Source organism: Natator depressus, chromosome 23, assembly GCF_965152275.1.
Source record: "Natator depressus isolate rNatDep1 chromosome 23, rNatDep2.hap1, whole genome shotgun sequence".
In the NCBI taxonomy this organism is placed as follows: domain Eukaryota; kingdom Metazoa; phylum Chordata; order Testudines; family Cheloniidae; genus Natator; species Natator depressus.
In genome coordinates, this window is record NC_134256.1 from 19,411,070 (window position 1) to 19,422,942 (window position 11,873).

General features: G+C 61.5%; 1 protein-coding gene and 1 long non-coding RNA gene across 2 annotated transcripts; both read right to left on the minus strand.

Moving 5' to 3' along the window:
- Window positions 1–2,922: 2,922 nt before the first annotated feature.
- On the minus strand, window positions 2,923–4,215 carry LOC141976504 (uncharacterized). Its single transcript, XR_012636107.1, has 3 exons — window positions 4,083–4,215; window positions 3,454–3,481; window positions 2,923–2,972 (listed from the first exon to the last, which is right to left on the minus strand). It is a non-coding gene; the product is annotated as an uncharacterized LOC141976504 (long non-coding RNA).
- A 1,016-nt stretch (window positions 4,216–5,231) lies between these two features.
- On the minus strand, window positions 5,232–9,523 carry LOC141976884 (immunoglobulin superfamily member 1-like). The gene is made up of 6 exons (XM_074938050.1): window positions 9,496–9,523; window positions 7,952–8,242; window positions 7,635–7,710; window positions 7,422–7,525; window positions 5,898–6,188; window positions 5,232–5,290 (listed from the first exon to the last, which is right to left on the minus strand). Exons 1-6 carry the CDS (start codon window positions 9,521–9,523, stop codon window positions 5,232–5,234), a joined length of 849 nt encoding a protein of 282 aa, XP_074794151.1.
- Between the last annotated feature and the right edge of the window lie 2,350 nt (window positions 9,524–11,873).

The following is an 11,873-nucleotide window of genomic DNA, read 5'->3' on the forward strand; positions in this document are numbered from 1 at the left end:
CCCTGGTGTCTGGGCTCATGCACCAGGAGTCACTTCCCCCATCCCTCCCAACCAGCGTCAAAACCCGGGGGCGGCTCCTTGGGCTTTGCCAAGAGTCACGGTCCTTCGTAACAAGATGCGATTAATGGCCCTGTCAGGGTTGACCGGAGGGGAAATGGCCCCCTTGGCGAACTGGTATTTTGGCACCTTGGCCCCTGCTGCCTCCCCCAGCTCCCCACCCCCCATATCGCCCCAGCCCCCACTGCCTTCCCCTTTTGCCCCGACTCCCTGAGCTCCTTTCTATGCACCCAGGCAGGCTAGTCCAGACCCGCACTCGAGCAGGTACATACATTTCCCTGCTGGTTTCATACTTAGTTCACCAGACCTGTGTCACCCATGAAGAGGAGTTATTCTCACGGGACCATGTGGCTGCCGGGCGAGGAAAGGATGGGACTCAGCCGGCTTCCCCGCGCCCCCTCCGGCAGAGAGCTGCGCTGACAGCCCGGTCTCACTTCCCAGCTCTGGGACACACCGAGTGTGTCTCAGCGGCAGGACCCGCTGCTGGTGCCTTTCCCAGGCACAGGCCAACTCGCACCCTGGCAGAAATTGGGGGGGACATCTGACCCCCACATACCCCCCCACACACGTCACCTGTCCCAGACCTGCATCACAATGTGATCCCACCACTCAGCGCTCGTTTCCCGAGCCCCAGAGCGACGCTCCGCCGTGTGCAGCCGCCCCGTGATGCCAGAAGGAAGCTGGTGTTGTTTCTTCCCCTGGCACCAGCCTGTCGGGCAGCTCTGATCCCTGTTCAGACTGGGAGCTCATGACATCCTGCCTGACCAGCCGAGCTGCTGCGTTCACAGCAGTGGAGAGCCGGGCGGGATCCATCCTTTCGCACAGGGGTGGCGGGCGCCCCGGGAACAGGGGCCGTTGGAAAATGCCGCGAAACGCAGTCGGAACAGCGTGGGATGCTGGGAGAGAAAATAAGGCACCATGGGACCTTGAGCCGCCCCCATGACGCGCTGCGATCCACCGCGCCTGCCCACAAGTCCTAGCTGCAGAAGGTGCCGAGTAGCACGGTGGGACAGCTACCCACAATGCACTGCTCTCGCTGTGGACGGTGGCGCACCAAAGGTGGACGCGCTCTGCCGGCAGAGGACGCGCAGTGGGAACGGGCAATAGCGACGTCATCGTGGCGCCTTTTGGCGACAACACTCTGTAGTGTAGACAAGGCCCAACCGCCAGAGGAGCGAAGTTCTGGAGCAGCCTCCCAAGGGACCTCACTGGCTTCAAGACTGAGCTTGAGACGTTTCTGGAGGGGGCGGGATGAGGAGACGTCCCACAACGGCAGGGAGCCGATCCGCGACTGCTAGCAGCAAATCTCTCCGACGGCCGGAGACGGGACACCCGCTGGGGAGGGCTCTGAGTGACGACGGAGGATCCGTTCCCAGGTGTCTGGCTGGAGGGTCTTGCCCACATGCTCAGGGTCTAACCCGTCGCTGTATCTGGGGTCAGGAACGAATTTCCCCCCCGGCTCAGACTGGCAGAGACCCTGGGGGGTTTCACCTTCGTCTGTGGCCTGGGGCGCGGGGCACTGGCAGGTTTCAGCTAGTGTCAGTGGTGGATTCTCTGGAAGTCGAAGTCTGTAGCCCGTGATCTGAGGATGTCAGTGACTCAGCCGGAGGCGAGGGGCCTGCTACAGGAGTGGGCGGGGGAGGCTCTGTGGCCTGCGACGTGCAGCAGCTCACACCGGATGATCACGATGGATCCTTCTGGCCTTAAAGTCAGTGAGTCTGTCGCCCCCTGGGGGCCTGCGCCCCATGGCTGTGGGGGGCTCTCACTGCGGGGCTCCCCGGCTCACGTTGATTGCGGCGTACACGCTGGGCTGGGTGGGCTCAGGGGCAGGAGCCGGGCCCCCCGGCTTGGCATGCAGCGCCTGGCGGTCCAGCTCGGCGTAGGTGAGACCATCGGTGCCAGGGTCGGGCTCCTGGGGCTGGGAGGGGAGAGAGTCACTGGGGTGTGCGTGTGTGCACCAACCCCCCCACACACATTCACACAGAGCAGGGCTTGTCCCCTCCCACAGGGGGTGACAGGGACACACACACACACACACTGGCAATCCCAGCTGCGATCCCATGAGCCCCTCCCAGCAACCCAACCCCCACCCCAAAATACTGAGTGTGCCAGATAAGGTGAGTGGGGCCCATGTGGGTCAAGGTTGGGGTCAGGCCCCATGGGGGAACAGGGGACACTTACCAGGGTCTGTGTCTCTTTCCCTTCGTCGACGGAGGAGTCTGCAGAACAAAGACACCCGCTGAGCTGCGCCCCCGGCCGGCCCAGAGCAGAGCCCCACACCTAGCTCCGACCCCCTATGTCCAGCCAGGGGGCTCAGAGACCGGCACAGCCACCCCTCCCCTGCCCCACAGCATGGGCCATGGTCATTAACCCCGTGTTACAGAGAGGAAAACTGAGGCACAGAGATGGCAACAGAGTCTAGAGTGTTATGGCAGGACAGGTTGGCTGGGAGTCAGGACCCCTGGGTTCTCACCCCAGCTCTGGGAGGGGAGTGGGGTCTAGCAGTTAGAGCGGGGGGCTGGGAGCCAGGAGTGGATGGGGATTCCCCGCAGGTCACTGGCTGGGAAGGTCCGATGGAGAAGTGAAGGGGGGACACACAAAGCCTCAGGCCTGGTGGGGTAGAATGGGGGACTCACAGAGGGAGTCCCTGAACTAGAGGGGGAGGGGAGGGTGACCCCCAGGGAGTTGGTGGGGAGAGAGGCAAGAAGCTCAGCTGACAACAGCTATCTCTGGGACCCTCTCCTTAGTCCCACCCAGCAGCAGCTGTAAATCAGGCCCTGCCCTGTATTGGTGGAGCCCCCACAAGCCCTGCCCCTCCCCAGGGGTCCTGCCCCACCTTGGTACCCCCTTCGGTGTGTTACTCACAGATGGGGTCTTGCTGAGCCGGGGCCTTCAACACCCCCAAGGGGATTGCGCTAAAAGATAGAAAATCTACCTGTAAATGTCATATCCCCCCACCCACAGGGAGATTCCCCAACACACCCAGAGAGCCCCCCATCCTGCCTCGCACTGAACCCCGGGGGCAGCAGTTGGGGGGGGCATGCAGGGTCACATGACACCCACCCCCAGGTGGCTCTGTGACATGGTGCAGCCAGGCCCCCTCCCCGCTGAGCAGCTGAGCTGGGGAGCTGCGCTGGACAGGGAGGGGCAGAGGCAGGCGCAGAGGAACAGCTGGGAGCTGCACGGCGGGGGGGGGGTCACTGCTTTCCGGAGGCGGGGGGGGCGTGGTGTGACTCCAGCTGTTCTGGGGTTGTGCCCCTCCACTGTCAGCAGGCCCAAGTCATCTCTGAGGGGTCCTGGCTTCCAATCCCGTCCCCCCGCAGAGCCAGGGAGAGAACCCAGGAGTCCTGTGACCAAGGCAGGTTGATCAGGAGCGGGAGGGGCCGGGGTTCCTACCTCCTCGGTCTCGGTGCGGCTCCTTTTCCTGCAGAGGGACACAAACCAGAATCCCCCATGAGCCGATCCCCTGGTCCCAGCACCGGCCACTCACCCTGCACAGGGCAGCAGAGATGAGGGTGCCAGGGAGGGGTCCCCTCTGCTGCTGGGGCTGAGCCTGGATCCCTGCTGGGGTGGGACGGACCAGCAGGGGGCAGCACAACACCATAGTATGCTCCGGCGGGAGGGGCAGATTAACTCAAGGGGGGGGGCTTTTCCTGTCCCCAATCCTCCCTCGTTAGTGACTCATTATAACGAAATTGATCCATAGGTCAGCCCTCCAGGCACCTGAGAGGCACGGTGCCGGTGGCTCGTTATACAGGGACCCCTTGCCTGGTGCTGAGATGCAGCTACCTCTGGGGTGGGGCATGGGGGCTGGTTATATGGGGACCCCTCAGCCAGCACTAAGATGCAGCCCCTCTGGGGTGGGACAGCTGTGTGTGTCCAGGGATTACTCACACAGCGCCCCCTGCTGATCCACAACCCCTGCTCCTGGGCTTTCCCGGCACAGTCCCCCATCCAAGCCGCGACCGCATCCCGCCCTGCTTAGCGGCAGGTTTAACCCTTCCCTCGCTGGGCAGAGCACTCACTGACTCGGGTTTTTCTGAAGCAGAAGAAGGCCACAAGGAGGAGGAGGAGGAGGAGGAGGACAGCGGCTGCCGCGCTTGCCCCGGCAATGATGGGGCTGGTCAGACCTGAAAGTGCCGGCGATTTGGATCCACCTGGGAAATAGCAGCAGGCCGTGAGTGCCAGGAGCGGCTGGTCTGTTCCCCCCCATGCCCCCTCCTACCCCAGGTGGCACCCAAGGGGCTGGGACACCGCAGGGCAGAGGGATCCGAAAATTCTGTGGGGAGGATGTCGGGGGCCCCAGGGCATCAAGTGGGGTCAGAGCAAGCAAGGTTTGGGGGATTTGTAGCGCTAGGGGGCCCTGGGCTGCAGGGGGCAGGGAGCTCAGTAGGGGGCGCTCTCCCCATCAGTAAGGGCTGGCCCCATTGCCCCAGCATGGCGCTAGTGGGTCCTGTCTGATCCAGCCTGGCCGTCATTTCTAAGGCATTTCACCCCCTTCCTCATGGCCACACCGACTCAGGCCAACAGGCCCATCTAGCCCGGTATCCCGCCTCCCATACTGACTGCTCCTGGCTGCTTCGCAGGGAGCTCCAGGGCACCCCCCTCCATGGCCACTGATGGGCCCGGCTGCCCCCAGAGGAAGCCTCCGGCTGCCCCGTTAGTGGCAGGTTCGTGTTTGAGCAGGAGGCTTCGCTCCCCTCCCAAAACCATTGGCGGGGGGGAGTCACTGCCCCCGTGAACAGCCTCCGTCTATTGTGGCTCAATAGATTCCCATCCCCAGCCCGGTACCTGACCCCGCCCTGCCTGCATGGGTGGGAGCCGACGCCGCTCCAGGCTGGGTCAGGTGGGTTCCCCCTGCAGGAATAGAACCAGCGTCTGTCGGGGAGGGGCTGAAACACCGACTCAGAGATCGCCCCGTACCCTCCGCAACCAGTGGTGGATCAGCCACTGGGCCTATGGGGCCAGTGCCCAGAAGCCGCAGCCAAGTGGGGGGCCCCAGAGCCCTGGCCACCGGGCGAGCAGGACGGGAGAAGCCCCAGCAGCCTGACCCTGCTCCTCTCAGAAGCACGGGGTGGTGGTGGCAGGGGAAGCCTTAGCACCGGGACCTCCGTTGCAGCCCGGGGACGGGAGGAGCTCTCGCTGCCCGCCACTGCCTCGGGGCTGGGGGACTCTCACTCCCCGCTGCGCCCCTGGGCCGGGGTCGGGGGACAGAGCTTCTCCAGCCTTAGGGCTGCAGTTGGGGTCAGGGGGTCAGAAAGTAGCAAATGGGTTGTGGGGCTGCAGTGGGGGGACGGAATGAGGCAGGACCGTGGGTGGAATGGGGGGGAGAGAGAAAGGGGTGGGGCTGTGGGCGGGGCCACAGGCCGAGGAGGCGGGACAGGAGAGGGACGCAGGTGGAAGGGGTCGGGAGGGATCCCCCTTGCTCTGGCCCAGGGCCCCAGGAAACGTTAATTCATCTCTGCCCGTGACTCAGCATCAATTGTTACTGTCAGTCCCGGGGAGGGGGGTTTGTTGCTGGGGACGGTGCCGGCTGGGCAGCCCCTGGGCCCTGACTCCTCTCTGAGTCCCCAGTGCAGGGGCAGCCAGGGGAGCATCCCCTGGGAAATGCCCCCTGCTCTGCAGCTGCCCCTGGGGGCAGGGATCCCCCCTCCCTTGGCACGAAATCTCCAGGAGCTGCTGCTCCCCCTTGGCTGGGGAAACCCCCAGTGACACTGTCCCCGCTCCCTGTCCAGGTGAGTCCTAGGGCTCTGGGCAGAGCCTGGCTCTGAGCATCCCATCTGGGTGCCGACCTTCTGAGGGTCCGGCTGGGAGCGGGGATGTGGAGCCGGGCCCCTCACCTGCTACCACCAGCTCCACGGAGTGGCTGGGGTCCGAGGAGACGAAGGGCTCTGATCGGGGCCGGTAGCTGCAGCTGTAGCTCCCTCCGTGCTGCCGGCCCACGGTGGGGATGTGGAACTCGGCCCCGTCCCCAGCAGGGTCCCTGTGTCCTGGCGGGTTCAGGTCTCCAGCCTTGTGCAGGAAGAACCTCACGTCCTGGCGCTGCCCCTGACACCGGATGGTGACGTCTGCCCCTGGGGTGGTGACCCCAGTGGGGCTCAGAGAGATGGAGGGTCTGGGTAAGCTGGGATCTGCACACAGGAGACAGGCTGTGAGAGCCAGACCCGGGCACCCACCCAGCCCCGGCCTCCAGCTGCAGAAGAGAAGAGCGAAGGGGGATTTGATAGCAGCCTTCAACTCCCTGAAGGGGGGCTCCAAAGAGGACGGAGCTGGGCTGTTCTCAGTGGGGGCAAATGACAGAACAAGGAGCGATGGTCTCAGGTTGCAGTGGGGGAGGTTTAGGTTGGATATTAGGAAACACCATTTCACTAGGAGGGTGGTGAGGCACTGGAATGGGTTCCCTAGGGGGGTGGTGGAATCTCCATCCTTAGAGGTTTCTAAGGCCCGGCTTGACAACGCCCCAGCTGGGATGATTTAGTTGGTCCTGCTTTGAGCAGGGGGTTGGACTAGAACCTCCTGAGGCCTCTTCCAACCCTGATCTTCTATGATTCCCCAGCCGGCCCCAGCGCAGGCAGATCCAGGGGCCCTCGGCAGAGATTCTCTCCCAGATCCCAGAGTCCCCCTGACCCAGAATCCTGGCCCTGCGAGCTGGGCTCCCAGCCCCACAGACACAGGGCCACGGCAGCTGAGTTGTTGGGGTCCTCATATGCTGTGTGTGACCCCTGCCTCGTTCACTGTGTCTGAGCCCTACCCCCCACTCCCCCAGAGATACAGAGCGACTCACGGGCTGGTCCCTGGTGCCCGGCAGCACAGGGCCTGAGCCCCACACAGGAAGGGAGTCAGCCCCCTGGGAGGCAGGGAGGTGTCATTATCTCCATTCTACGTGGGGAAACTGAGGCACAGACAGATTCACTTTCCTTAGTGCGCTCCCAGGGGCAGAGACCGTCTCTTCACTCTGTGTTTATGCAACACCTGGCACAAAGGGGCCCTGATCATAGCCTGGTTAGAGCAGGGGAGGGGATGGCTGGGGGCCAGGACTCCTGGGTTCTGTGCACAGTCCCACCACTGACTTGTAGGGGACTGTGTAAGTCTCTACTATCCACTGAGGTTTATAACCTTCAGCTCCACCCGTCACCCCCTAACTGATGTGTTGCCTGGGAAAGGACCCCCCTGCTCTGCAGCTCCCCCTGGGGGCAGCGGTCCCCCCTTCCTCAGCCCCAAATCTCCAACAGCTGCTTCTCCCCTGTGGCTGGGGAACCCCCCAGTAACTCGGTCCCTCCTTCCCGGCAGGTGTCCCCTCTGCTGGGCCAAGGGTCCGGCTGGGCCTAAGGCTCGGAGCGGAGATGCCGAGCCGGGCCCCGCACCGGCTACCACCGACTCCACGGGGTCGCTGGGCTCCGACCGGGTGTCGGGATCCGAGTCGGGGGGATAATAGCAGGTGTAGCTGCCTCCGTCTGCCCGGCTCACTCTAGGGATGGGGAAAGTTGACACCAGCCGAGTCCCCGCCCTGCACTGCTGCGTTCATGGCCCCTGCCTTGTACAGAACCAGCTCCAGACCCCGGCGCTGACCCCGACACCGGAGGGTCACGGCTCCCCACAGGGCGACCCCCCCGCTGGGGCTCAGGGAGATGGAGGGTTTGGGGGAGCTGAGCTCTGCAGTAGGAGAGGGATGGGGCGTGAGACAGACCCCGTCCCCAGCAGGGAGCATCAGCGATGGGGCAGAGACAGGGTCAGGGTCTCCCTTGGGATCCAGGGCCGAGATATCCTCCCTCCCCTCAACCTTCACTGGTTGGGCTGGACGTCCCATCTGCTGGGCACCAGGGCTCGCTGAGACCCCCTGGGGGCCTGGCTGGCTGTGGGGCTGGGAGCCGAGGTGCCGGGCTGGGCCCCTCACCTGCTACAATGATCTGCACAGGGTCGCTGGGCTCCGAGTAGGCAGCTGGTCCTGTTCTGTAGCTATAACGACAGGTGTAGCTGCCCCCGTGTTCCCGTCTGGCGCTGGGGATGGGAAATTCAGCCACATAACCAGCAGGGTCCGTGTACCTCAGATAGTTCCCGTCTCCATCCTTGTAGAGGAGGAACCTCATGCCCAGGCGCTGATGCCAACACTGGATGGTGACGTTTCCCCCCACAGGGATCACCCCACCGGGGCTGACGGAGATGGAGGCTTTGGGGAGGGACCCCTCTGGATTCACAAACAAACAGGCCGTGAGTGGGGGTGACACAAACCGCGTCCGTCTGGTGCAATCCTCTGCCCGTCTGTCGCTCCAGCCTTTCACCCCAGCCCCGCCTGTCCCTGCGGTGCAGGCCCGGCCCCGGGACTCACAGCCGGGGAGAGACACAGCAGGGGGAAGGAGATTTCCAGTCTCTGGTTCCTTTAGTTCTCCAGGGTCAATTCAGCCCGGCCCCCGCTGCAGTCAGGGGTAACTCCGGATTGAGCCCGGGGGGCTGAGATCAGAACCCAGCCCTGCCCCCGTCGCACTCAGGCGGTGAATTGGGATCCACCCTGCGAGGTGTGACGGGGTAGGGAGTAGAGAATATTAACCTGGTGATGTTGCGTGGGAGTTTTACTCGTTGACTGTCGGCATTGACACTAGATGATGGTGGGATATCAGGGTGTGACTTCTCTGCGGGATGATACTTGGCGGCCAGCTCGTAACCTGAGCCCAGGAGCGGGTTGGGGCCAGGTGACACCTTCTGCCCTGGAAACTGGACCAAGGCTGGAGGAGGGGTCGGGGTGTGTGGCTGTGGGAGGCGACTGGAGGGAGTTTCAGTTTGGAGCCGGCTGAGGGGGGAGGCCCAGAACCTGGGTCTGGGCTCCCCACCCCCGAAGAAGGACCCCACTGAGGGGTCCTGTTTTGTGTACCTCCAAGCTCTGTTTGAGACCGTGTTCCTGTCGTGTAATAAACCTTCTGTTTTACCGGCTGGCTGAGAGTCACAGTGAATCGCAGGAAGTGCGGGGTGCAGGGCCCTGACTCCCCCACACTCCGCGACATGGGGCTCCTGGTCTAAATATGGGTCATTTGAGGAAGCTGCTCCCAGGACAGGCACCCCAAGAAAACATGTTAACAAAATCCCCCAGTTGTTCCAACAGGTTCCCATCCCTGTGATGAGTAGGGCGAGGTCTCAGTCCCCACCTCTGGAGAACACGTCTGACAGGATCATCCCTTTGGGGGACTGGTGCCCCTCACCCCCACCCACATCCCTCGTCCTTAATGTGGAAATTCCTCCAGCTTCCCCATTCCCCACAGATACTCACGTCCCAACGCCCCGCTCCGCCCAGCCAGCCAGCAGCCTGGAGAGGAGACAACTTGTTAGAGACCAGATCCCAGAGCAACTGGACCCTGGTCTCAGATCTGCCCCCGGTGCCCCATGGGCACACTCCCTAGTCTCAGATCCGCACCGTGGGCACACGCCCTGGCTGTGGCCGATACTCACCGAGGAGGACGGTGAGAGCAGACGCCATGATGGGGCAGTGGGGGGCCCCTCAGCACTGCCACCAACACCCCAGTGCCCAGCTCCACCCAGCCTGAGGCCCGAGTGCAAGCGGAATGAGGAACAGCGCCAAGGGCTGCAGCCCCAGGAACCCCGTGATGTGCTCAGCCCCTTTCTTCCCCATCAGATGGTTTCTTTGCACTCTCCTCCGCAAATCTACCACGGTCAGAGCAAAACCAGCTCCCTGCCACGCCCAGCAAACCACATCCCCTCCTGCAGCTGCCTGGCCCCACCCCGCCATGATCTCCCAGCCCCACATGGGAGCTGCCCAGTCCGGGGACCAGCTTGGAGCGGGGCAATCTCAGGAGGCATCAAAAGGTGCCCATGTTGCCCTGACCTTTTCCAACAGGCCCATCTAGCCTCCCTGGAGCAGCAGCTCAGAGCAGAGGAAGGCTTCCCCCATACACACACAGTGCCCCCCACGGAGTGGCCCTCTCCCATGAAGCAAGGCAGAGATTCCTTCCTGACCCACCCTGGAGCATGAGGGTGGAGGGGCCTGGCCAAACTCCTTCTCAGGTCATGTCACTGCAGAATCTATTCTTCGCCCAGTGATGTGGCACAGAGATGGGACGGGTGGCTGGGAGGGGTTGTGGTTTCCGGTCCCCGTGAGTGGGGGAGGAAGGAATAAATGTAGATCCTGAGTTGTTAAAGGAACAGCCAATAAATCCATGAAAGGGGAAGTCTGCCCAGAGCCAGCGCTCGCGTCCTGTTTCTGGTACTGCCAGTGAAACTCTGAATCATAGAATATCAGGGTTGGAAGGGACCTCAGGAGGTCATCTAGTCCAACCCCCTGCTCAAAGCAGGACCAATCCCCAACTAAATCATCCCAGCCAGGGCTTTGTCAAGCCTGACCTGAAAAACTTCCAAGAAAGGAGATTCCACCACCTCCCTAGGTAACGCATTCCAGTGCTTCACCACCCTCCTAGTGAAAAAGTTTTTCCTAATATCCAACCTAAACCTCCCCCACTGCAACTTGTTCTGTCATCTTCTACCACTGAGAATAGTCTAGATCCATCCTCTTTGGAACCCCCTTTCAGGTAGTTGAAAGCAGCTATCAAATCCCCCCTCATTCTTCTCTTCCGCAGACTAAACAATCCCAGTTCCCTCAGCCTCTCCTCATAACTCATGTGTTCCAGTCCCCGAACCATTTTTGTTGCCCTCCGCTGGACTCTTTCCAATTTCTCCACATCCTTCTTGTAGTGTGGGGCCCAAAACTCAACACAGTCCTCCAGGTGAGGCATCACCAATGTCGAATAGAGGGGAACGATCACGTCCCTCAATCTGCTGGCAATGCCCCTACGTATACATCCCAAAATGCCATTGGCCTTCTTGGCAACAAGGGCACACTGTTGACTCATATTCAGCTTCTCGTTCACTGTAACCCCTAGGTCTTTTCTGCAGAACTGCTGCCAAGCCATTCGGTCCCTAGTCTGTAGCGGTGCATGGGATTCTTCCATCCTAAGTGCAGGACTCTGCACTTGTCCTTGTTGAACCTCATCAGATTTCTTTTGGCCCAATCCTCTAATTTGTCTAGGGCCCTCTGTATCCTATCCCTACCCTCCAGCGTATCTACCTCTCCTCCCAGTTTAGTGTCATCCGCGAACTTGGTGAGGGTGCACTCCACACCATCCTCCAGATCATTTATGAAGATATTGAACAAAACCGGCCCCAGGACCGATCCTTGGGGCACTCCTATTGATACCGGCTGCCAGCTAGACATGGAGCCATTGATCACTACCCATTGAGCCCGACAATCTAGCCAACTTTCTATCCACCTTATAGTCCATTCATCCAGCCCATACTTCTTTAACTTGCTGGCAAGAATACTGTGGGAAACCATGTCAAAAGCTTTGCTAAAGTCAAGGAACAACACGTCCACCGCTTTCCCCTCATCCACAGAGCCAGTTATCTAGTCACAGACTCCCCCGATCGCCACGAGTTTTCAAAGATAATGGCCAATGGCTCTGCAATCACATCCGCCAACTCCTTTAGCACTCTCGGATGCAGCGCATCCGGCCCCATGGACTTGTGCTCATCCAGCTTTTCTAAATAGTCCCGAAGCACTTCTTTCTCCACAGAGGGCTGGTCACCTCCTCCCCATGCTGTGCTGCCCAGGGCAGCAGTCTGGGAGCTGACCTTGTTTGTGAAGACAGAGGCAAAAAAAGCATTGAGCACATTAGCTTTTTCCACATCCTCTGTCAGTAAGTTGCCTCCCTCCTTCAGTAAGGGGCCCACACGTTCCTTGACTTTCTTCTTGTTGCTAACATACCTGAAGAAACCCTTCTGGTTACTCGTAACATCTCTTGCTAGCTGCAACTCCA